The 26,124-nt window shown below is 43.4% G+C and overlaps 1 protein-coding gene across 1 annotated transcript in view; it reads right to left on the bottom strand.

The window, feature by feature from the left end:
* Positions 1–1,925: 1,925 nt before the first annotated feature.
* Positions 1,926–26,124, bottom strand: part of LOC115149213 (melanopsin-B-like) — a 36,314-nt gene continuing 12,115 nt past the window's right edge. The window contains exons 3-10 of the mRNA XM_029691871.1: positions 19,377–19,510; positions 18,949–19,152; positions 18,406–18,577; positions 9,559–9,720; positions 7,432–7,539; positions 6,778–6,952; positions 2,855–2,981; positions 1,926–2,048 (exon numbers count right to left, since the gene is read on the bottom strand). Coding sequence (XP_029547731.1) covers positions 2,011–2,048; positions 2,855–2,981; positions 6,778–6,952; positions 7,432–7,539; positions 9,559–9,720; positions 18,406–18,577; positions 18,949–19,152; positions 19,377–19,510 — 1,120 coding nt within the window. The 3' untranslated portion in view covers positions 1,926–2,010. The remainder of the gene's footprint in view (positions 2,049–2,854; positions 2,982–6,777; positions 6,953–7,431; positions 7,540–9,558; positions 9,721–18,405; positions 18,578–18,948; positions 19,153–19,376; positions 19,511–26,124) is intronic.

The raw sequence follows: 26,124 nt of genomic DNA, 5'->3' as shown, positions 1-26,124 counted from the left end.
GAAAACATCAAAACCCATTACTGCATAAGATGTTCATCTCATATAGCTTTAGACACCCGTCAGGCTACATGAGGATATGATCAGTAAATAGTTGTGTCAGGGGGGAAGGCAGCGTCATGTCGCCAAGCCTTCACACATTCAACACCTCCCACAGACGACAGACAGTACACACACACACACACACACACACACACACACACACACACACACACACACACACACACACACACACACACACACACACACACACACACACACACACACAAATAATCATGTGAGAAAAGCATGTTGTATGGTGGGCCTCCCTTAAGCTCTTTGAGTCCACTGAGGTCAGAGAGGGCCTTGCATTCTGCTGCATGACGAGGTTGAGCTTCTCATTCTGATGCCTTTGTGCCTCAGCTAGAGCTATTGGCCTGCAGAAGTCGTCCATGGTGGGAAGCTCTCATACAATTATATAACTGTATAAGCTGTAAAGTCCTCTGGATATTCTGGAGCAAAAAAGAAGTTCAAAGAGAATTTGGGTGAGAAAGGGTGAAGCAATTCCATTACTATAACTGCCTCGTTTTATCATGCCTCAAATTGGTAGGTCTACCTGAAAGAATTTCAAGGAAGCAGACACGGTGCAATTTGAGTTTATGCAGTAAAAGTATTTCCTCATCTAAAATAACACATATCCCATAGGTAAAGACACCTAACCAATATCACTCCGGCATCGAGTTCCCTTCCAAAATAGGACTTTAGGTTCGATCAGGGTTATTCAGAGTTTGATATAGAAACCCCTATCCTTCTTCTCAAAGCCACACATAGTACAAACCCATCATTTAATAGTAATCTGGTACCTACAGGAAATACTGTACATGTGCACATACAACAGAACATACAGTTGAAAAACAAGTGGTAATCAAACCTTGTACAGTCACGCACAAAATACTCTAAACGTTTCAGTAATTATATGATTTAGTTTCCAAAGGTTAAATCATAGGAAATTACTACATTTTCTATACTCCTCCTTTACACAAAGTTTCACCCTAAAGAAAGAGTATCGTATGTATAGTAACAGTGCTTGAGCCTTTCTAACTCTCTCTAGTCTAGATGTTTTGGATTTGGATTGGGCTGCATCATTTGGTTTGAATCAAGTGGACCTTTTGTCTCATTGATTTCTGGTGAATCAGTTGGTCCTCATATTATGTGCTTCTTGGTTTTAGAATGCACACTTTCAGAAAGATCCTTCGACCTGCTGGGTTGATCACCAAAAAACAAGTCCATCCGAGTCTTTATAGTGTCCTTACGTTCTTGTGCGGTGATGGTAGATTCTACTCAGGCCTTAAAGCAGGTATAGGACAACCTACTCAGTAGCCTGCTGTAGGAGACCAAAGGATTGTTTGTCATGAGATATTTGTTTGTCATTAAAACATAAGGCCATACATAAGACAAACACTGGACAGAAGTGTGTCAAGATCATACAGTAGATTACACATACTCTGACAGTTGTGAAAGCATTAGCAGATGATTGTATTTAACATAAGTATAACCTTCTTGGACAATGACAATCCTCACTTGCTCTCTATTGTCTGTATTGTACAATATTGTGACAGTACCACATCCACACATCATGCATACAGCAAAGCCTTCAGACCGACTCCCCAGGGGGGTTTCAGGAGAGAAACTTTTCAACCAACTCCAGCAGTTCATTGGAGCAGTTTAAGCTCTGCAGGCCCAGTAGCATGTTCTCCTCACGGGTCTGTGCTCCATGTTCCTCCCCCTTATAGTGCCCCGTCGTCTCTGACGAGGGGTTGATGATGATGTGTGGAACCGCAGAATCTCTGTGTTTGTTGTTGTTCAGGGTGCTGGGGGACCTGGGGGGTGAGGAGGCTGGTGGTGGTGGTGGGGGGGGGGGGCTCCTCCACCTCCTCCTGAGCTGACTGGGGGGGTCTCTCCTGGGTCTTCTCCTCCTCCTGCCACCCCTCCCCAGCCTCCTCCCTGGTCACAGATTCAGACACCAGGTTGTGGTCACAGCTGCTCAGTGAGCCCCTCTCGGGGACGGCAGCCTGAGGGAGACAAACACTATTAGAGCACCAAATAAATGGGCAGTGAATGACATTTTTACCATCGTCATCACTTTTAATTAGCTAATATTTAGAAAGGTTCTAACCACCAACTCACTCCTGCACCATCGAGAGCATCCTGACCTGTTGCATCACCGCCTGGTATGGCAACTGCTCGGCATCTGACCGTAAGGCACTACAGAGGGTAGTGTGTACGGCCCAGTACATCACTTGGGCCAAGCTTCCTGCCACCCAGGACCTTTATACTAGGCGGTGCCAGAGGAAGGCCCCGTAAAATTGTCTAAGACGCCAGTCACCCAAGTCATAGACTGTTTTCTCTGCTATCGCACGGCAAGTGGTAGCGGAGCACCAAGTCTAGGACCAAAAGGCTCCTTAACAGCTTCTACCCCCAAGCCATAAGACTGCTGAACAATTAATTAAATGGCCACCAAACTATTTACATTGACACCCCCCCCTCCATTTGTTTTTACACTGCTGCTACTCACTGTTTATTATCTATGCAGTCACTTCACCCCTACCTACATGTAAAAATGACCTCAACTAACCTGTACCCCCGCACATTGACTCAGTACCGGTACCCCCTTTATATAGCCTGGTTATTGTTATTTTTTTGTGTTACTTTTTCAAATTTTTACTTTAATTTATTTGCAAAATATTTTCTTAACTCTTTCTTGAACTGCACTGTTGGTTAAGGGTTTGTAAGTAAGCATTTCACGGTAAGGTCTACACTTGTTGTATTCGGCGCATGTGACAAATAAAGTTTGATTTGATTTGAACCCGTACCTTACCTTTTTCTGCCTGCTCCTGGGCTGACTGTCTGCACTCCTTCACTCTCAGAGCTCCAGAGGAGTGGCTGATTCTCAGAGACTGGCTCTGCTGGTCGAAGGGGTCCAGCTCCACGTCACTCCACACCTGCTGTGAAAGTTACACACAACACAGGTCCAAGTCAGCCAGGTCCAAGTTAGCCAAGTCAGCCAGGTCCAAATATGTAATGTAGCTGTACATTCAGTTTCAAGAAAGTATGCCTAGATAACTCTGAAAACTCGAAAATTGGAGGGGGATTATTGGGTAAATCCTTTGTGTTTGGACACAACTGTAGGATGTCCAGGATATGGACATCCTAGTGTTTCGTTGTGTTTGTGTGGACTAAGCACTTGCGGAAGGTCTAAAATGGAACTGGCAGCCATAAAAGTACTGAGCCTGCCCATGGCACGTGGGCCCTGCTACCCCTCCCTAGACCAGTGGACACTGGGCACACAGCTCTGAAAGGGCTCAGAGGTAATGTGAAGGGACACCTATTTCCCCTACAGACCTCTCCCCATGGGCCTCCCACATCAAACACACAGAACCCCGATATAGAGATCATCAGACCAACAGCTCCTGGTGTGCTGCTGTGTGTTAGCCAGTTATTCACTCAGCAGCTGAGCTCTAATCCAGCATGTACACATAGTAAAGTTATTGCAGTGCTGCTAGGACGCCTGTGTGTGACAGCCAGATTGCAAAGAGCCCTGGGATGTGTCAGGGAGTTTGTGTCTCAGCCCCAGAAGGTTTTTTTTGTCTTTGTCCTCACTCAGCAGCTGATCTCCAATCCAGCATGTAAACACATAGTGAAGTTATTGTGGGTTATGCCCATAGAGGCACAGGGGCACGCGTCCCCTCAGATTTGTCCTTTTAATTTTTTTTTTTTTTATAATAAATAAATAACATTTTTTTGTTGCCATTTAGCAACTTTGTCTTTAGCTAGCCCAGATAGGTTCCCAATCTCCCAACCTCATAACTAGTTACCAAGAGGCCATTTCAGGCTATTAATCAAGTTAGAGTAGCTAGCTTGTCTAACAATCTTAGCTGGCATGCCTGCTGGCAAGGTTGGTAAACTTGAGAAAAGCAAGCAACAACTAAATGTACTGAATAAGACTCACATGTTCTTCAATCTTTTACCCAGATTTTAGCAGAGATGCACAGAAGCATATTTATTTTATTTTTAAAAGAACCACCAGTCAGGAGGATACAAACAGCTCAAGAGGTATGCTTAGATATTCAGAAAAAACTAATATATTTTTGACATAGAATTAAACATAATGATTATGGATCTAGATTGCATGGAAAATCTGTTTCAGGTATAAAACATAGCACAATTCTCCAACTTACAGACAAGGGGCCTAGCCCCACTCATCAGCCATCCTCACGTATTTTGTGCCCCCTTATATTTTTGGGATGCATGACGCCCCTGGTTATACCAACGATGCATAAGACAAAGTCTTAAACAGATTTGGAGATTAGACTTAAATACTGCTACATTATATGGTATATGTCTTGTGATATTGTTAAAAAAGTTATATACAGTATACACAGTACCAGTCAAAAAAACAAACACCTACTCATTCAAGAGTTTCTTTATTTTTACTATTTTCTACATTGTAGAATAATAGTGAAGACATCAAAACTATGACATGGCACACATGGAATCATGTAGTAACCAAAAAAGTGTTAAATAAACAAATCAAAAATATATTTTATGTTTGACATTCTTCAAAGTAGCCACCCTTTGCCTTGATGACAGCTGTCAGGCGGTGGGTGTAGCTGGTGCATGAAGTCAGGCGCAGGAGAGCAGAGATGAGTGAACAACACACTTTACTAGAGAAAATAGCACAAAGTAACAAAAACAATGTGCAAACAATAGTGGTTGCCATCCAACACGGGTGAACACAGCACCCGGAACAAACCAGCCGGAAACATACCGACCTTAACAATAAACAATCACGCACAAAGACATGGGGGAAACAGAGGGTTAAATACATGACCAGTAATTGGGAAATGAAAACCAGGTGTGTGGGAAACATAGACAAAACCAATGGAAAATGAAAAGTGGATCGGCGATGGCTAGAAGACCGGCGACGTCGACCGCCGCCCGAACAAGGAGAGGAACCAACTTCGGCGGAAGTCGTGACAACAGCTTTGCACACTCTTGGCATTCTCTCAACCAGCTTCATGAGAAATGCTTTTCCAACAGTCTTGAAGGAGATCCCATATATGCTGAGCACTTGTTGGCTGCTTTTCCTTTACTCTGCAGTCCAACTCATCCCAAACCATCTCAATTGGGTAGAAGGTCAAGTGATTGAGGAGGCCAGATCATTTGATGCAGCACTCTATCACTCTCCTTCTTGGTCAAATAGCCCTTACACAACCTGGAGGTGTGTTGGTTCATTGTCCTGTTGAAAAACAAAGATAGTCCAACTAAGCACAAACCAGATGGGATGGCGTATCGCTGCAGAATGCTGTGGTAGCCATGCTGGTTGTGTGCCTTGAATTCTAAATAAATCACAAACAGTGTCACCAGCAAAGCACCCCCACACCATCACATCTCCTCCTCCATGCTTCATGGAGGGAACTACACATAAGGAGATCATCTGTTCACCTACCCTGCGTCTCACAAAGACACGACGGTTGGAACCAAAAATAAAAAATTTGGACTCATCAAACCAAAGGACAGATTTCCACCGGTCGAATGTTTCTTGGCCCAAGCAAGTCTCTTCTTCTTATTGGTGTCCTTTAGTAGTGGTTTCTTTGCTGCAAATTGACCATGAAGGCCTGATTCACGCAGTCTCCTCTGAACAGTTGATGTTGAGATGTGTCTGTTACTTGAACTCTGTGAAGCATTTATTTGGGCTGCAATCTGAGGTGCAGTTGACTGTAATGAACTTGTCCTCTACAGCAGAGGTAACTCTGGATCTTCCATTCCTGTGGCGGTCCTCATGAGAGCCAGTTTCATCATCATGCTTGATGGTTTTTGCGACTGCACTTGAGGAAACTTTTAAAGTTCTTGAAATGTGTCACGGCTGTTCGAATGATCGGACCAAAATTCAGCGTCGGTTTCGTTCCACATATTTATTGGACCATGAAACTTAATGCGATACAAAATAAACTGACGGAACAAAACAACAAACCTTGACGCAGGAGGAACAAACACACTCACAAAATATAATCACCCACAACACACAAGTGGGACAAACATCAACTTAAATATGGCCTCCAATTAGAGACAACGACAACCGGCTGTCTCTAATTGGAGGTCATGCCAAACAAAACCCAACCTAGAAATACAAAACTAGAAACTAAACATAGAAATACAAAAACAGACAAACACCCCCCCCCCCCCCCCCATCATGCCCTGACCTACTCTACCATAGAAAATAACAACTTACTATGGTCAGGACGTGACAAAATGTTCCATATTGACTGACCTTCATGTCTTAAAGTAATGATGGACTGTCATTTCTCCTTGCTTATTTAAGCTGTTCTTGCCATAATATGGACTTGGTCTTTTACCAAATCTGTATACCACCCATACATTGTCACAACACAACTGATTGGCTCAAACGCATTAAGAAGGAAAGAAATTCCACAAATTAACTTTTAACATGGCACACCTGTTAATTGAAATGCATTCCAGGTGACTACCTCATGAAGCTGGTTGAGAGAATGTCAAAAGTGTGAAAAGCTGTCATCAAGTTAAAGAGTGGCTACTTTGAAGAATCTCAAATCTAAAATATATTTTTGATTACTACATGATTCCATATGTGTTATTCCATAGTTTAGTTTTGATGTCTTCACTCTTATTCTACAATGTATAAAATAGTAAAAATGAAGAAAAACAGTTGAATGAGTAGGTGTGTCTAAACTTTTGACTGGTACAGTAAGCACAACAACTCACTGTGTCTCCGGTGGACATGGAGGACACTTTATGGAACTTGGTCTTGGAGGTGGAGGACTGTCTGCTGAGCATAGGGTCCCTGAAGGAGGACTCGCTGTTGGACATAGAGATACAGCCCTTCCTGTGTGGTTGGGCTAGGAAGTGCAGACAGGGAACCTGCTCTGCCAGAGTGTCTCTGTATGGGAGAGTCAACAAAGGAGAAAGGAAAGGGGAGTGGCAAGGGGAAGGAGGGATAGAATGTCAAGCACGCAGTACACCAAACCCTCCCTACTGTCATCATCACCTAAGTCAGTTGTAAGTTAACAAGTCAGTTGTTACAAGAGTCTCATCTGGATGGCCAAGCCCAATCACACCAAAGGAGCCCTGGGGGCAACTTGCCAAAACAAACCTTAGGTTATGACAGGTTAAGACAGTACATAACTAGGGGAGAATCTCAACTGCGTACTCCTTGCATCCTCTCTTCTCGCCTCCTTATCAAAACCCATTGTATGAGAAAGCTAGAGGTCCTTCCCCTCTGACCTTCTACCTCCAAATTGTTTTGTGAAGGAGGAGAGATGAGAGGAGAAAAGACACGAGGAGTATGCAACTGAAATTCTTCCAAGATGTTTTGAGTTGTGCCCTAGTGGAGGGAGACATTGAGATGACTGTACTCACCTGTACTTAGAGTGGATGATGGCATAGATGAAAGGGTTATAGATGGCTGAGGCTTTGGCAATGACAGCAGGGACGGCCTTGGAGTAGGGGCTGAGGGCACGTCCATAGCTGAAAGGAGAGTTAATATGAATAGGACACTACAAGCCTCACCGGTATGTCAAGTTTTCTGAACCCTTCAGGTTTTACTGACACATGGCAGTATTCCATTCTGCTCTGCTTCCACCCTCTAACAATATGATTGGAGTCTTAACTGTATGTGTGTGTACAGTATGTCTGTGGATGGTCAGTCATGCGTTGGTCAGTCCCTGCCCGTCTGTGCCTTGGTCACTCTGTTTGCACTGCCTGCCTAGGTAGCTCCTGTGCAGCCTGTTTGTATGGCTCGGCAGTGGCCCAAAAGTGTCGCGGAGTGAGAATGAGGAATCACACGCTTAATAATCCCTTTCTCTCGAACAGACTGCACTTCATCTCTTCACATCCACTCACTTGGAGGTGTGAGCAAGGCCTTAACAGTACACTCATGGCCAAGCTGCTGCAGCACGTACAGGACGCTCCCCATACACAACTCTCAAAACCATCTGTTTCAAACAGTCTCTGTTTGAAACAACGTTTTCGAAACTCCCAAAACAGTCTGTCTCAGACCCTCACCTCTTCGACAGACGTGCCTGCTATTCGGAACCAATCCCAGCCTTACTCTGAGGATTTGGAGTGAGATTCGTAGAGAATGTATCACCGATTCTTCGGCATTACCACAAAGGTCTGCAGTACAAAAATTCTCAGCTTCATATCTGAATCAACACAGTCAGATAAAACCCCTATTCATGCCTCCTGATCATTCATACCCAGCTCACATGCCCTCGAACTATAATCATTGCCTAAGTGTCTCAACAAGTACACTACATGGCCAAAAGTATATGGTCACCCCTTCAAATTACTGGCTTCGGCTATTTCAGCCACACACATTGCTGACAGGTGTATAAAATTGAGTACACAGCCATTCAATCTCCATAGACAAACACTGGCAGTAGAATGGCCCGTACTGAAGAGCTCAGTGACTTTCAACAAAACAGTTCATCAAATTTCTGCCCTGCTAGAGCTGCCCCGGTCAACTGTAAGTGCTGAAGCGCGAAACGCGTAAAAATCATCTGTCCTCTGTTGCAATACTCACTACCAAGTTCCAAACTGCCTCTGGAAGCAATGTCAGCACAAGAACTGTTCATGAAATGGGTTTCCATGGCCAAGCAGCCACACACAAGCCTAAGATCCCCATGCGAAATACCAAGCGTCGGCTGGAGTGGTGTAAAGCTCACTGCCATTGGACTCTGGAGCAGTAGAAACGCGTTCTCTGGAGTGATGAATCACGCTTCACCATCTGGCTGTCCGATGGACGAATCTGAGTTTTGCAGATGCTAGGAGAACGCTACATATGCCTTCCCCAATGCGTGTCAACTGGAAGTTTGGTGGAGGAGGAATAATGGTCTTGGGCTGTTTTTCATGGTTTGGGCTAGGCAATTTATTTTCAGTGAAGGGAAATCTTAACGCTACAGAGTAAAATGAAATTCTAGATGACTCTGTGCTTCCAACTTTGTGGCAACAGTTTGGGGAAGGGCCTGAACAAAGCGAGGTCCAAACATAAATGGTTTGTTGAGATCGGTGTGGAAGAACTTGACTGGCCTCCACAGAGCCCCATCGAACACCTTTGGGATTAATTGGAATGCTGACTGCGAGCCAGGCCTAATCCCCCAACATCAGTTCCCAATCTCACTAATGCTCTTGTGGCTGAATGGAAGCAAGTCCCGCAGCAATGTTCCAACATCTAATGGAAAGACTTCCCAGAAGAGTGGAGGCTGTTATAGCAGCGAAGGGGGTGACCAACTCCATATTAATGCCCATTACTTTGGAATGAGATGTTCAACGAGAAGGCGTCAACATACTTTTGGCCATGTAGTGTAGATCTTTGCGCATAATTCATAAAGTTTATCAGAGTACGAGTGCTGATCAAGGATCAGTTCCCCCATGTCCATGTAATCTTATTCAAAATTATCTAAAAACAGGATAAACTTATCCTAGTTCAGCAATTCTACTGAAACGCTTTATGAATATGGGAACTGAACCCCACTCCATAGTTACCCAGCCCAGGCGATGAGGGTGACGCAGGCATAGGGAGACCAGGACATCACATAGACGATGATGACCACAAAGGCAATCTTGGCCAGCTTCCACTCTGTCTTGATGGACTGCTGCTGGATGAGGGTGGACTTCCTCACCTGACTGCCCAGTTTCTCCATGTCTCTGTGGGCAATGGAGAGGGGATGGAGAGAATGTCAGAGGAGGACAGACAGCCAGAGGGCCCCATCATCTGGATGTGTGTGTGTGTATGTGTGTGTGTGTGTGTGTGTGTGTGTGTGTGTGTGTGTGTGTGTGTGTGTGTGTGTGTGTGTGTGTGTGTGTGTGTGTGTGTGTGTGTGTGCGTGTGTATGTGTGTGTGCGTGTGTGTACCACTCAAAAGTTTGGACACACCTACTCATTCAAGGTTTTTCTTTATTTTTACTATTTTCTACTTTGTAGAATAATAGTGATGACATCAAAACTATGAAATAACACATATTGAATCATGTAGTAAGCAAAAAAGTGTTAAACAAATTGTCACGGTCGTCATAAGTATTGGACCAAAAATGCAGCAGGTATATTGATCATCTTCTTTACTTTATTAACGAGAAGACAATTAAACAAAACAAACGACGAAAACAGTCCAGTAAGGTGCACAGACTATACTAGGAATGTAAGTGTTGTTACATAGATGCTGTGTTCACGATGCATGATTAATACATAATTCAAGGTTTATTTGATGTAGTAAATAAATAAATGATTTATTGATGTATAGATAAGAATTTAAATGTGATGTAACATGTAAATTAACGTTAGGCCATTGTCTGTGTTTTTATGTTCCATCCCGGAACTAACGTTCTCTGTTGTGTTACTGCTACGGAATTTGTTAATTGACTGTGTGCAATCTAACTTAAGCAGATCTTAGTCTGAGTCATAATTGTTGATGGCAGAGGCTAAGAAAGACAGTAAAGGGACTTTCAAGGGACTTTAAGGATTCAAGAACCTCTTTTCAGGACAAGCAGCCAACGAGGTGTTTTGTTCAACCTATAGAACTTTGTTTATAGTCGCGCCAAGTTCCATTTGTATTGTCGTGCCAAGCGCCATTTGTATTGTTGCGCCGAGCGCCATTTGTATTTCTTTGTTTCAGTACTGTATAATTTATCAACGTTACTGTGTTCATTCAAACATATAGTTCTCACGGCGTGACGTGGATGCATCGGAGAAAAAGACCTGCAATGCAATGCAATGCAATAAACGCCCGTTTCAAGGAACCAACCTGTGTCTGTTGTCGTGAAGAGAGCTACAAGGAACAACCACCCACAAAACACAAGTGAAACAAACCCCAACTAAATATAGCCTCCAATTAGAGTCAACGACAACCAGCTGTCTCTAATTGGAGGTCCTACCAAAACCCCAACATAGAAACAGAAAAACTAGATAAACACATAGAAATAGAAAATGTAGAACATAAACCAAAAAACCCGAAGCACACAAAACAAACAACCCCTGCCACCCCCTGACCAAACTACAATAACAAATAACCCCTTTTACTGGTCAGGACGTGACACAAATGCAAATATATTTGAGATTCTTCAAAGTAGCCAACCTTTGCCTTGATGAGAGCTTTGCACACTCTTGGCATTCTCTCAACACTAATAATTTGAAGTACTACTTAAGTCGTTTTTTGGGGTATCTGTACTTTACTTTACTATTTTACTTCACTACATTCCTGAAGAAAAGAATGAACTTTTTACTCCATACATTTACTTTTGATACTTAAATTTATAACCAAATACTTTTAGACTTTTACTTAATCTTGGGGCTAGGGGGCAGTATTTTCACAGCCGGATGAAAAACGTACCCAATTTAAACAGGTTACTACTCTGGCCCGGAAAATAGAATATGCATATTATTAGTAGATTTCGATAGAAAACACTCTGAAGTTTCTAAAACTGTTTGAATGGTGTCTGTGAGTATAACAGAACTCATATGGCAGGCACAAACCTGAGAAAAATTGAACCAGGAAGTGGGAGAAATGAGAAATGTAGTTCTTCTTTTGAATCCCTTGAGAAACTACAGTGACATAGGGTTTACGGTGCACCTCCTAAGGCTTCCTTGGCTGTCAACAATCTTTAGAAACTGGTTTCATCCATCTCCTGTTACCGGGCAGAAAATTGTGGCTCAGTCAATCAGTGGCCAGTCTGAGGACAGGTGTATTGGACATAAATTATGGACTTTGCAGAACAAATGAACATTTCTTGTGGAAATGGGAGTCCTTCCGAGTGCATTCCGCCGAAGATCAGCAAAGGTAAGAAAATATTTAGAACATATTTTAGAGATTTGTCGACGCTGTGGTTGTAGGCTAACTGTATAGCTTAGCATTGAAGGCTAAGTTCTGTACTCAGAATATTGAACAATGTGCTTTCTCTGTAAAGTTATTTTGAAATCTGACAAAGCGGTTGCATAAAGGAGTAGATTATCTATAATCCTTTAAATAATTGGTATACATTTTGTCAACGTTTATGATGAGTATTTCTGTAAATTGATGTGCCCATTCACCGGCCGTTATGGGAAGAAAACATTTTCTGAACGTCATGCGCCAATGTAAAATGGGGTTTTTGGATATAAATATGAACTTGATCGAACAAAAAATGCATGTATTGTCTAACATGATGTCCTAGGAGTGTCATCTGATGAAGATTGTCAAAGCTTAGTGCTTAATTTTAGCTGTATATCTGGTTTTTGAGACGGCTATCCGTGCTTGGAAAATGGCTGTTTTCTTTTTTTTTGCTAAGGTGCTATCCTAAAATAATCAAATGTTTTGCTTTCACCGTAAAGCCTTTTTGAAATTGGACAATGTGGTTGGATTAACGAGAAGAGTATCTTCAAAATGCCGTATAATACTTGAATTTTAATTTTGAGATTTCTTTTATTTGAATTTTGCACATTGCTATCTCACTGGTTGTTGTCCAACCAATCCCGTTGGTTGGACAACGGGATTTTATCTCGAAGGGGTGAGTCATTTTCTACTAAACTCTACAGCAGGTATTCCCAAACTGGGGTACGCAATGCCGTCGGCGGTACGCCAAATAAAAATTTGACATTTTCAAACAGTACCTTTATATTTTCTAATGGGGCTATACATTTTCATGAGTTTTTTTTCTCGCCTGAGTAGCCTCGTTTCACTGCCAAAAATAAAATTAAACCATCTAGTGTTCAGCGAAATAACAACACAATGTCAAATACAGGTAGCCTAGTCAAATAATTAACATCCAATCACATTAACCGTTACTCTCTTGTGGGAAACCTTCACTCTTGTGCAGACATTTAGAAACGAAACATGACAAATTGAAAAATAAGCTAAGGGAGTTTTTGGATCGAGAATAAAAACGACTTTCGAGTTTTAAGACATGTATAAAAGCAACAGATACCATTAATACGAAGGGTCCAGAAGCATCTTATATGGTAAGCGACCGAGTGGCTAGGACAGGCAAGCCCAATTTCTTTTGTATTTTTATTTTATTTCACCTTTATTTAACCAGGTAGGCCAGTTGAGAACAAGTTCTCATTTACAACTGCGACCTGGCCAAGATAAAGCATAGCAGTGCGACACAAACAACAACACAGAGTTACACATGGAATAAACAAACGTACAGTCAATAACACAATAGAAATAAATCGATATACAGTGTGTGCAAATGAGGAAAGATTAGGGAGGTAAGGCAATAAATAGGCCATAGTGGCAAAGTAATTACAATTTAGCAATTAAACACTGGAGTGATAGATGTGCAGAAGATGAATGCGCAAGTAGAGATACTGGGGTGCAAAGGAGAAAAAAAAAATATGGGGATGAGGTAGTTGGATGGGCTTTGTACAGGTGCAATCAAGCGGTAACGGAGTGCCAAGTCTAGGACAAAAAGGCTTCTCAACAGTTTTTACCCCCAAGCCATAAGACTCCTGAACAGGTAACCAAATGCTTTCCCGGACTATTTGCATTGTGTGCCCCCCTCCCAACCCCTCTTTTTACGCTGCTGCTACTCTCTGTTTATCATATATGCACAGTCACTTTAACTATACATTCATGTACATACTACCTCAATTGGGCTGACCAACCAGTGCTCCCGCACATTGGCTAACCGGGCTATCTGCATTGTGTCCCATCACCCGCCAACCCCTCTTTTTACGCTACTACTACTCTCTGTTCATCATATATGCATAGTCACTTTAACCATACCTACATGTACATACTACCTCAATAAGCCTGACTAACCGGTGTTTGTATATAGCCTTGCTACAATTATTTTCAAATGTCTTTTTACTGTTGTTTTATTTCTTTACTTACCTACACACACACACACACACACACACACACACACACACACACACCTAAATCTTTTTTTTCGCACTATTGGTTAGAGCCTGTAAGTAAGCATTTCACTGTAAGGTCTACACCTGTTGTATTCGGCGCACGTCACAAATAAACTTTGATTTGATTTGATCTGTGAGCTGCTCTGACAGCCTATGCTTAAAGTTAGCGATCCTCGACTTCGGCGATGTCATCTACAAAATAGCTTCCAACACTCTATTCAGCAAACTGGATGCAGTTTTGTTACCAAAGCCCCTTATACCACCCACCACTGCGACCTGTATGCTCTCGTCGGCTGGCCCTCGCTACATATTTGTCACCAGACCCACTGGCTCCAGGTCATCTATAAGTCTTTGCTAGGTAAAGCTCCGCCTTATCTCAGCTCACTGGTCACGATAACAACACCCACCGGTAGCACGCGCTCCAGCAGTTAAAGCTCACTGGTCATCCCCAAAGCCAACACCTTCTTTAGCTGCCTTTCCTTCCAGTTCTCTGCTGCCAGTGACGGGAATGAATTACAAATATCGCTGAAGCTGGAGACGTATATTTCCCTCACTAACTTTAAACATCAGCTGTCTGAGCAGCTAACCGATCGCTGCAGCTGTACATAGTCCATCTGTAAATAGCCCACCCAATCTACCTACCTCATCCCCATATTGTTTTTATTTACTTTTCTCCTCTTTTGCACACCAGTATCTCTACTTGCACATCATCATCTGCTCATTTATCACTCCAGTGTTAATCTGCTAAATTGTAATTACTTCACTACTATGGTCTATTTATTGCCTACCTCCTCACGCCATTTGCACACACTGTATATAGACTTTCTTTTTTTCTATTGTGTTATTGACTGTACGCTTGTTTATTCTATGTGTAACTCTGTGTTGTTGTTTGTGTCGCACTGCTTTGCTTTATCTTCGCCAGGTCGCAGTTGTAAATGAGAACTTGTTCTCAACTGGCTTACCTGGTTAAATAAAGATTAAAATTGTAAAAAATGAGTCTCCAGCTTCAGTGAAGCTTTTGTGGAGGACTTAATTCTTCATGCTGCCGCGGATATGGCTGGGACAATGCTGGGAGAAAAGGCCCAAAAATTATACATACAATGCCTTCATCAAACAACACTGTTTCACGACGCATCAGTGACATGGCAGGAGATGTTTTGAAACAATTTCTGCTTCGCATACAAGCCAGTGAATTCTATGCGTTACAGCTGGATGAGTCAACAGACGTGGCGGGCCTGGCACAGCTCCTGGTATAGGTCCGTTATGTTTATGGAGGGTCAATTAAGACATCCTCTCTGCAAACCACTGGAAACCAGGACAACAGGAGAATATATTTTAAAGTACTGGACAGCTTTGTGACATCAAATGGACTTTGGTGATCAAGATGTGTTGGTATCTGTACTGAAGGCACAAAAGCCATGACAGGGAGACATAGTGGGGTGGTAACGCGCATACAAGCAGTTGCTCCCGATGCCACTTGGGTACACTGCAGCATCCACTGAGAGGCTCTTGCTGCCAAGGGAATGACTGACAGCTTGAAATATGTTTTGGACACTACAGTGAAAATGGTTAACTTTGTTAAAGCAATGCCCCTGAACTCTCATGTATTTTCTGCATTATGCAATGATATGGGCATTATGAAATGATATGGACATACAGAAGTGTGCTGGTTATCAAGGGACAAAATATTAAGTATAGCTTAAAGTGTGTTCTTTATTGACTATCATTTTCACTTGTCTGACCGCTTGCATGATGACGAGTTTCTCACACGACTGGCCTATCTGGGGGATGTATTTCTCGCCTGAATGATCTGAATCTAGGATTACAGGGACTCTCCGCAACTATATTCAATGTGACGGAACAAAATTGAGGCAAAAATTAAGAAATTGGAGCTCTTCTCTGTCTGCATTAACAAGGACAACACACATGTCTTTCCATCATTGTACATTTTTTGGTGTGCAAATGAACTCAAGCTTACGGACAATGTCAAATGTGATATTGCGAAGCACCTGAATGAGCTGGGTGCGCAATTACACAGCTTTCCCGAAACAGACGACACAAACAACTGGATTTGTTATCCCTTTCATGCCCTGTCTCCAGTCCACTTACCGATGTCTGAACAAGAGAGCCTCATTGAAATTGCAACAAGCGGTTCTGTGAAAATTTAATTTAATCAGAAGTCACTGCCAGATTTCTGGATAGGGCTGCGCTCAGAGTTTCTTGCCTTGGCAAATTGCGCTGTTAAGACATTGATACCCTTTGCAACCACATACCTATGTGAGAGTGGATTCTCGGCCATCACTAGTGTAACAGTGTAGGTTCCGTCCCTCTCTTCGCCCCAACCCGGGCTCGAACCAGGGACCCTTGCACACATCAACAACTGACACCCCACGAAGCAATGTTACCCATCGCGCCACAAGAGCCACGGCCCTTGCAACGCAAGGGGAAACCCTACTTCAAGTCTCAGAGAGAGTGACGTCACCGATTGAAACGCTATTAGCGCGCACCACCGCTAACTAACTAGCCATTTCACATCGGTTACACTCACCCCCCCTTTGACCTCCTCCTTTTCCGCAGCAACCAATGATCCGGGTCAACAGCATCAATGTAACAGTGTAGGTTCCATCCCTCTCTTCGCCCCAACCCGGGCTCGAACCAGGGACCCTTGCACACATCAACAACTGACACCCCGCGAAGCAACGTTACCCATCGCGCCACAAGAGCCACGGCCCTTGCAACGCAAGGGGAAACCCTACTTCAAGTCTCAGAGAGAGTGACGTCACCGATTGAAACGCTATTAGCGCGCACCACCGCTAACTAACTAGCCATTTCACATCGGTTACACTAGCATAAAAACTAAATACAGGTACAGACTGTGTGTGGAAAATTATTTTAGACTGAGACTCTCTCCAATACAACACAACATTGCAGAGTCATGTGCATCCTTTCAAGCACACCCTTCTCATTGACCTGTGGTGAGTTATTCACAATTTTTTATTAACAAATATGTAACATGGCTAAATAAAGAGCAAAATTATTCATTATTATTATTTGTGCCCTGGTCCTATAAGAGCTCTTTGTCACTTCCCATGAGCCAGGTTGTGACAAAAACTCACACTCATTCTTATGTTTAATAAATCAAATGTGACTAAATTATATTAGTCACATGCACCGAATACAACAGTTGTAGACCTTACAGAGAAATGCTTACTTACGAGTCCCTAACCAACAATGCAGTTTAAAAAAAGAAGAATAACAAATAAAAGTAACAAGTAATTAAGAGCAGCAGTAAATTAACAATAGCGAGACTATATACAGTGGGGTACCGGTACAGAGTCAATGTGCGGGGGCACCGGTTAGTTGAGGTAATATGTACACGTAGGTAGAGTTATTAAAGTGACTATGTATAGATGATAATAACAGAGAGTAGCAGCAGTGTAAAAGAGAGGGGGGTGGCAATGCAAATAGTCTGAGTAGCCATTTGATCAGATGTTCAGGAGTCTTATGGCTTGCGGGTAGTTGCCTCTTGGACCTAGACTTGGCGTTTCGGTACCTCTTGCCGTGCGGTAGCAGAGAAAACAGTCTATGACTAGGGTGGCTGGAGTCTTTGACAATTTTTAAGGCCTTCCTCTGACACCACCTAGTATAGAGGTCCAGGATGGCTGGAAGCTTGGCCCCAGTGATGTAGTTGGCGGTTTGCACTACCCTCTGAATAAGTGAAATAATCTGTCTGTAAACAATTGTTGGAAAAATGACTTGTGTCATGCACAAAGTAGATGTCCTAACCGACTTGCCAAAACTATAGTTTGTTAACAAGAAATTTGTGGAGTGGTTGAACCACGAGTTTTAATGACTCCAACCTAAGTGCATGTAAACTTCTGACTTCAACTGTATCTGATATTGGCAGAAAGCTTAAATTCTTGTTAATTTAACTGCACTGTCCAATTTACATTAGCTATTACAGTGAAATAATATTATGCTATTGTTTGAGGAGAGTGCACAGTTATGAACTTGAAAAGTTATTAATAAACCAATTAGGCACATTTGGGCAGTCTTGATACAACATTTTGAACATAAATACAATGGTTCATTGGATCAGTCTAAAATGTTGCACATGCACTGATGCCATCCAGTGGCCAAAATCTAAATTGCGCCTGGGCTGGATTAATACATTATGGCCTTTCTCTTGCATTTCAAAGATTATGGTACAAAAAAATACAAAAAAGCGCATGTTTTTTTCTTTGTATTATCTTTTACCAGATCTAATGTGTTATATTATACTACATTCATTTTACATTTCCACAAACTTAAAAGTGTTATGCATATCCTTGCTTCAGGTCCTGAGCTACAGGCAGTTAGATTTGGGTATGTCATTTTAGGCGAAAATTGAAAAAAGGGGCAGATCCTTAAGAGGTTTTTAAGGTATCTTTATTTTTACTCAAGTATGACAACTGAGTACTTTTTCCACCACTGCATGGTTGTGTGAATGTATCAGCTTACCTACTGGCAGTGCGTATGGCCAGGAACATGCAGAGGTAGCAGTAGGAGATGATGGCCAGTGGGATGAAGAACACAAAGATGCATAGCATCAGAGTGTAACTCCTATTGGCTGGTGTGGAGGTCACATAATCCCACGTACAGGAGGTCATCAGGCCCTCAGGGATATAAGAGCCTGGTGAGGGACAATGGGTTAAGATTAGTGTTGGGGTTGGGGTTAAGGTTGGGATTAAGGCTACAGTCAGGGTAAGTGTCAGGGTTGGAGATCAAGTGTTTGAGAAAGAGAGAGGAGATTATTGTATCAGTGCACCTGTAGAGAGACAAAGAAGAGTGATGGGAAAGTGAGAGCGTTGTAGAGATAAGATAAAAGGATGGTAGTCTGGTCCGAGATCTATTTGGACTCTTGCCAACTCTATTAGTGTCATTGTCTAGCAAATATGTGATTGTCTAGCACATGGCATGACTATTCCCTAACACATTGGCAAAAGAGCAGAAACAGTCAGAAAACTGGCACCCAAAAGGATGGCGCAAGTGGAGGGAACTCACTCCAGCCAATGAGAGGCGCCAGGCTCCAGGCCAGCGAGTAGAGCCAGACAATGACGATGACAACGGAGGTACGGCGTTTAGAGGTCCAGTGGAGGGCCTGTAGGGGCTTGGTGATGACGATGTAGCGGTCAATGGAGATAGCCAGCAGGTTGATCATGGAGGTGATCCCAAATAAGGCCCCACAGAAGGCGTACATCTTACAGCCTGTACAGAAATCATTTAGAGATTTACAATCTGAGTAATCTCACAGGATAGAAAATTTGTGATGCAGAGAGATGCAATTTCCACATAATTACTTTGATTTGTATTTTTTGTTCAGTATGGATAGCGTAATTCAGCTCAAAATACCAAAGTAGCTGAAGCTTTCCATTAAGACAACTGATTTGATGCGGTATTTTACCAAAGTTATGGGATGAAGGTAAAATGACCTGTTTCTCCAAAAACCCACTCCTTGTAGAGACAGTTGACAAAGAAGATAGGGGACTGTGTGATGGCCATGAGGAAATCACTCACTGCCAGATTCATGATGAAATAGTTGGGAGGAGTCCGGAGCTTCTTGTTACTGAAATACAGAAGAAATATACAGTGTTTATGTTTTCAAAAAATAGATTCATTGTTATTAGCTTACTACTCACTTAAGATTTGACCTTTATCTTTATCACTAAAGCTTTAGCATTTTAACAGAATAGCTTCTATCCAGGTAATGAAGTAAAGATTAGGTCAGAAGGCAAGGATGCGATGCTGTACTTCCACATTAGTCAAAAAGTGAAACCACTGGAACATGACCCCACACTCAGTTTGCTTACTACCTCGCGTCCACACTCCCCTCTGTGATCGGAATTCGTCAAAGTGAATGTATCTCACTCTCTGCCAACCATTCTAATTTAGGATGTAGAGTCTGAGTGGATGAATTATCATTACATGAATCCATGACTGTTATTACAGTTGTCCATTAATCCCACCACAAACAAAATTCAGCATAAGTAATGCTCAGCGATCAGCCATCACCTGCTGACAACCAGCCACCTCCCCAGCCCCCTCCTCCTCCTCCTCCTCCTCACCATACCAATCCCTCGCTCTCGCCTCGCCCTGAGTCAATACACTCACCATTATCCCTCCTAGCAGCAGAGGTCATCCCCTACCTAGAAATACCTTCTGTTTTCCAAGAAACTAGACTGGCTCACAGCATCAGGGGAAATCAGACCGGCCCAATACAATTACAGAGTCAATTAGTATTTCAAATAATTTCCAATGGCATGAAAATATCCCCTGATTTTGCTTGAGAGTGAGGGAATGGGTGAGTGAGTGCCCTCTGCCCTCCCCACTGTGAACATGGCCTGATTTCTGCTCTGAGTGTTTTGTGCTAAATAATGTTAATAACGTTTAGATAGAGAAATGACATGTTGGATTAGTGGAGAGTGGCGCGTTGCAGTTGTTGCCAGCTTCAGTAGGAGGAAGCAATGTCACCATGCTCTCATGTGGATCTGGGATTTGATTTGCACAAATCAAAGAGGAGACGTGATGCAATCGTCTCAATGTTCTCCAGGCGTCTCTCTGAGATCCTTAACTAAACACAAAGGACTCCACGGCCTGTGGAGCTCTCATGCATTACTAACAGAGAGGAGAGGATGAGGAGTACAAGGAGGAGAGGGTGGTAATGAAGACAATGATTAAGAAGAGAGGACGGAGAAAGTAAGGGAGTGGGAAAGATAATGAGGGTCTGTTTACGGTGGTGGAGGTCAGAGCTCATGCCTGATTCCACCAAGCTGATTAAACGTAGTTGGAAATCAGACTTTTGTAGAACATCACTTCCTATTATGCTACTTCTCTGAATGCCATTTTGAGACTCATTTATAGACATGCCAGCTAGGGAGTGAGGGAAAGGAACATATACATAAAGTGTACACAAATTCATTTTCACGTGCCTGGAGTTGATGTTATTGCAAACCATAATAAGTATCTGGAGCCCTTTTCACCTTTCCCAGCAACATAATCTTTAACAACAACCATAGCAACGATGACCGCAAAATTATTCCCTTCCTTCTTGTCAAAGTGAAACATTTACATTACGATTAGGACCTCGGGGCCCTTTGAAATGACAAAAACGTATTCTTAAAGGGATACTTAGGGACTTTCCCCAGAGTCAGATGAACTTGTGGATACCAATTTTATGTTTCTGTGTCCAGTACGAAGAAAGTTAAAGGTAGTTTCACAAGCCAATGCTAACTAGCGTCAGCACAATGACTGAAAGTCTATGGGTATCTATCTACTAGCATGCTAAAACCCTGAAGTATCCCTTTAAACACAGAGGCCTTTTAAATGTGTAAGTTAAAAAGAAACATACATGACTGTATATGGAGTTACACACCCTGTCCACACAGAGCTGTCTTTGATGGCTGTCATACATAACGTGTGCAATTCTTCCTGCGCACTGGACAAATCTGTGTCAGTGAGCATTAAAAAGCTGATGCCTCCCACGCTTTCTGCTTTGATGTGAAATGTCAAACAATTGCCTTTGCACATGCACACACATCATCACAGGGTAGCATATGGTCCAAGTTTATTAAGATCAAATATTCACTGAGTTTGGAATTTGTTATGTAGTGATAGCACTGGTACTGAAGCATTTTATTACTTTTATCCTGATGATTAGATAATATTGTCATAAAACAAAAATGACTTAAACAGGTGTAAAATCCCCACCATTGCTTTTAGGCTTAAAAAACATCCTTGTGTTTCTATAGTATAGTTATAACACAGTGTGTGTGGATTGTGGTTCTATAGTATAGTTATAACATTTACATTTACAGTTACATTTACGTCATTTAGCAGACGCTCTTATCCAGAGCGACTTACAAATTCGTGCATTGACCTTATGATATCCAGTGGAACAACCACTTTACAATAGTGCATCTATATTTTTTAATGGGGGGGAGGGTAAGGGGGGGTGGGTTTAGAAGGATTACTTTATCCTATCCCAGGTATTCCTTAAAGAGGTGGGGTTTCAGGTGTCTCCGGAAGGTGGTGATTGAACGTGAGAGAACTTGGGAAGAACTTGGGAAGTTTGAACACCAGACGGGCTGCGGCGTTCTGGATGAGTTGTAGGGGTTTAATGGCACAGGCAGGGAGCCCCGCCAACAGCGAGTTGCAGTAATCCAGATGGGAGATGACAAGTGCCTGGATTAGGATCTGCGCCGCTTCCTGTGTAAGGCAGGGTCGTACTCTGCGAATGTTGTAGAGCATGAACCTACAGGATTGGGTCACCACCTTGATGTTAGCGGAGAACGACAGGGTGTTGTCCAGGGTCACGCCAATGCTCTTAGCACTCTGGGAGGAGGACACAATGCCGTTGTCAACCGTGATGGCGAGATCATGGAACGGGCAGTCCTTCCCCGGGAGGAAGAGCAGCTCCGTCTTGCCGAGGTTCAGCTTGAGGTGGTGATCCGTCATCCACACTGATATGTCTGCCAGACATGCAGAGATGCGATTCGCCACCTGGTTATCAGAAGGGGGAAAGGAGAAGATTAATTGTGTGTCGTCTGCGTAGGAATGATAGGAGAGACCATGTGAGGATATGACAGAGCCAAGTGACTTGGTGTATAGCGAGAATAGGCGAGGGCCTAGAACTGAGCCCTGGGGGACACCAGTGGTGAGAGCACGTGGTGCGGAGACGGATTCTCGCCACGCCACCTGGTAGGAGCGACCTGTCAGGTAGGACGCAATCCAAGAGTGAGCCGCGCCGGAGATGCCCAACTCGGAGAGGGTGGAGAGGAGGATATGATGGTTCACAGTATCAAAGGCAGCAGATAGGTCTAGAAGGATGAGAGCAGAGGAGAGAGAGTTAGCTTTAGCAGTGCGGAGAACCTCCGTGCCACAGAGAAGAGCAGTCTCAGTTGAATGACCAGAAGCCTGACTGATTTGGATCAAGAAGGTCATTCTGAGAGGGATAGCAAGAGAGCTGGCCAAGGACGGCACGCTCAAGAGTTTTGGAGAGAAAAGAAAGAAGGGATACTGGTCTGTAGTTGTTGACATCGGAGGGATCGGGTGTAGGTTTTTTGAGAAGGGGTGCAACTCTCGCTCTCTTGAAGACGGAAGGGACGTAGCCAGCGGTCAAGGATGAGTTGATGACCGAGGTGAGGTAGGGGAGAAGGTCTCCGGAAATGGTCTGGAGAAGAGAGGAGGGGATAGGGTCAAGCGGGCAGGTTGTTGGGCGGCCGGCCATCACAAGTCGTAAGATTTCATCTGGAGAGAGAGGGGAGATAGAGGTAAAAGCATAGGGTAGGGCAATGTGAGCAGGACCAGCGGTGTCGTTTGACTTAACAAACGAGGATCGGATGTCGTCAACCTTCTTTTCAAAATGGTTGATGAAGTCATCCACAGAGAGGGGGGGGGGAGATTCAGGAGGGAGGAGAAGGTGGCAAAGAGCTTCCTAGGGTTAAAGGCAGATGCTTGGAAATTAGAGTGGTAGAAAGTGGCTTTAGCAGCAGAAACAGAGGAAGAAAATGTAGAGAGGAGGGAGTGAAAAGATGCCAGGTCCGCAGGGAGGCTAGTTTTCCTCCATTTCCGCTCGGCTGCCCAGAGCCCTGTTCTGTGAGCTCGCAATGAGTCGTCAAGCCACGGAGCAGGAGGGGAGGACCGAGCTGGCCGGGAGGATAGGGGACATAGAGAGTCAAAGGATGCAGAAAGGGAGGAGAGGAGGGTTGAGGAAGCAGAATCAGGAGATTGGTTGGAGAAGGATTGAGCAGAGGGAAGAGATGATAGGATGGAAGAGGAGAGAGTAGCAGGAGAGAGAGAGAGCGAAGGTTGCGACGGCGCAATACCATCTGAGTAGGGGCAGAGTGAGTAGTGTTGGAGGAGAGCGAGAGGGAAAAGGATATAAGGTAGTGGTCAGAGACTTGGAGGGGTGTTGCAGTGAGATTAGTAGAAGAACAGCATCTAGTAAAGAAGAGGTCAAGCGTATTGCCTGCCTTGTGAGTAGGGGGGGACGGTGAGAGGGCGAGGTCAAAAGAGGAGAGGAGTGTAAAGAAGGAGGCAGAGAGAAATGAGTCAAAGATAGACGTAGGTAGGTTAAAGTCACCCAGAACTGTGAGGGGTGAGCCATCCTCAGGAAAGGAACTTATCAAGGCGTCAAGCTCATTGATGAACTCTCCAAGGGAACCTGGAGGGCGATAAATGATAAGGATGTTAAGCTTGAATGGGCTACTGACTGTGACAGCATGGAATTCAAAGGAGGAGATAGACAGATGGGTCAGGGGAGAAAAAGAGAAAAAGAGAATGTCCACTTGGGAGCGATGAGGATTCCAGTGCCACCACCCCGCTGACCAGATGCTCTCGGGGTATGCGAGAACACGTGGTCAGATGAGGAGAGAGCAGTAGGAGTATCAGTGTTTTCTGTGGTAATCCATGATTCCGTCAGCGCCAAGAAGTCGAGGGACTGGAGGGTAGCATAGGCTGAGATGAACTCTGCCTTGTTGAGGCTGCCGGAGACCTGGAACACCACGTGGGTCGTGCGCACTGGGACCACCAGGTTAGAGTGGCAGCGGCCACGCGGTGTGAAGCCTTTGTGTGGCCTGTGCAGAGAGGAGAGAACAGGGATAGACAGACACATAGTTGACAGGCTACAGGAGAGGCTACGCTAATGCAAAGGAGATTGGAATGAAAATTAACTAAACAACTGGGAAGCGAGAGAGCAGGGCCTCCCTCATTAACCATTCACTGAAACACTCAAATATAACTTTTCCAACTTCCACTTTAGAAATTATAATTGATGTAAACTACAATGGTTCAATGTTTCCAGGAATAGGCTCAAACTTAGTTTATTCAGCTAGATAACTTTGTACAGTATTCTTCCGTGAAACCCACCCAGTGCACCGTATCCTATGACGCCGTAGCTAACTAGCATGCTAGCATCCAATAACACACGGTTAGCACCAATACTTGGTTACAACAAACTACCAATGGATAATTCGTGTCCGTGTCTAGTTCCTTTCATAAAGCAGAAGTAATTAAACGTTGGCTAGCTAACACAAAGTCAGTCCTGCTAGCTACACAAGTGGACTACACATCTCGAAAGTTCAGAAAGTTAAGCTTACGTTGCAAAAATCTTATTGACTAAAAATGATACAGTACTGCTAGCTGGTAGAGTTGGCTAGCTAGCAATGGCTGCGTTTACCTTTATCTTTGATACAAAGACAACTATGTAGCTAGCTAACATTACACTAATCAAATTGTTCAGTTGTAATGTATTTCGTTTCTACAGTTCTGCTAGTTGGTAAAGTTGGCTAACACAGTTTGTGGATTGTGTTTCTATAGTATAGTTATAACACAGTGTGTGTGGATTGTGTTTCTATAGTATAGTTATAACACAGTGTGTGGATTGTGTTTCTATAGTATAGTTATAACACAGTGTGTGTGGATTGTGTTTCTATAGTATAGTTATAACACAGTTTGTGGATTGTGTTTCTATAGTATAGTTATAACACAGTGTGTGTGGATTGTGTTTCTATAGTATAGTTATAACACAGTGTGTGGATTGTGTTTCTATAGTATAGTTATAACACAGTGTGTGTGGATTGTGTTTCTATAGTATAGTTATAACACAGTGTGTGTGGATTGTGTTTCTATAGTATAGTTATAACACAGTGTGCGTGGATTGTGTTTCTATAGTATAGTTATAACACAATGTGTGTGGATTGTGTTTCTATACAATGTATGGGGGAGGTGAAGGGTAAAAATACATGTGTGGCTACAGCAGAGATTGAATGGTTGCAGGGGAGTACCGTGTCACAGCATCAGTCAAGGATCTTCTTAATGCACAAAGCATGTTAGCAGCACACCCAGGGAACCTTGCCATCTCTACTGCCGTCTCCACTGCCATGTGGAGTGAGCCAATCTGACAGGTAGCGGATTAAAGTCCCTAGCTTGGAGTCAGACACGCTCCTACCAGACAACCTAAACTGTAGCTATATGTACAACCTAGTGAGCTCTTCCAGCTCATATAGCGCAAGGGAACAGAAAACCTGATTTCAGAAAACAAATAAAGCAACACCTCACGGCACAACGCCTCTCCCCCATGTGACCTACTATTTGTGTGTATGCACTGACGTGTATGTGTAACTGATAGATGGACACACGCACGCGCGAACCAACACTCTAACACACACCCACAAATTATTA

The sequence above is a fragment of the Salmo trutta genome, chromosome 15 (genome assembly GCF_901001165.1).
Source record: "Salmo trutta chromosome 15, fSalTru1.1, whole genome shotgun sequence".
NCBI classification, from domain to species: Eukaryota; Metazoa; Chordata; class Actinopteri; order Salmoniformes; family Salmonidae; genus Salmo; species Salmo trutta.
Note: the sequence above shows the minus strand (reverse complement) of the source record. Positions and strands in the feature narration are given on the sequence as shown.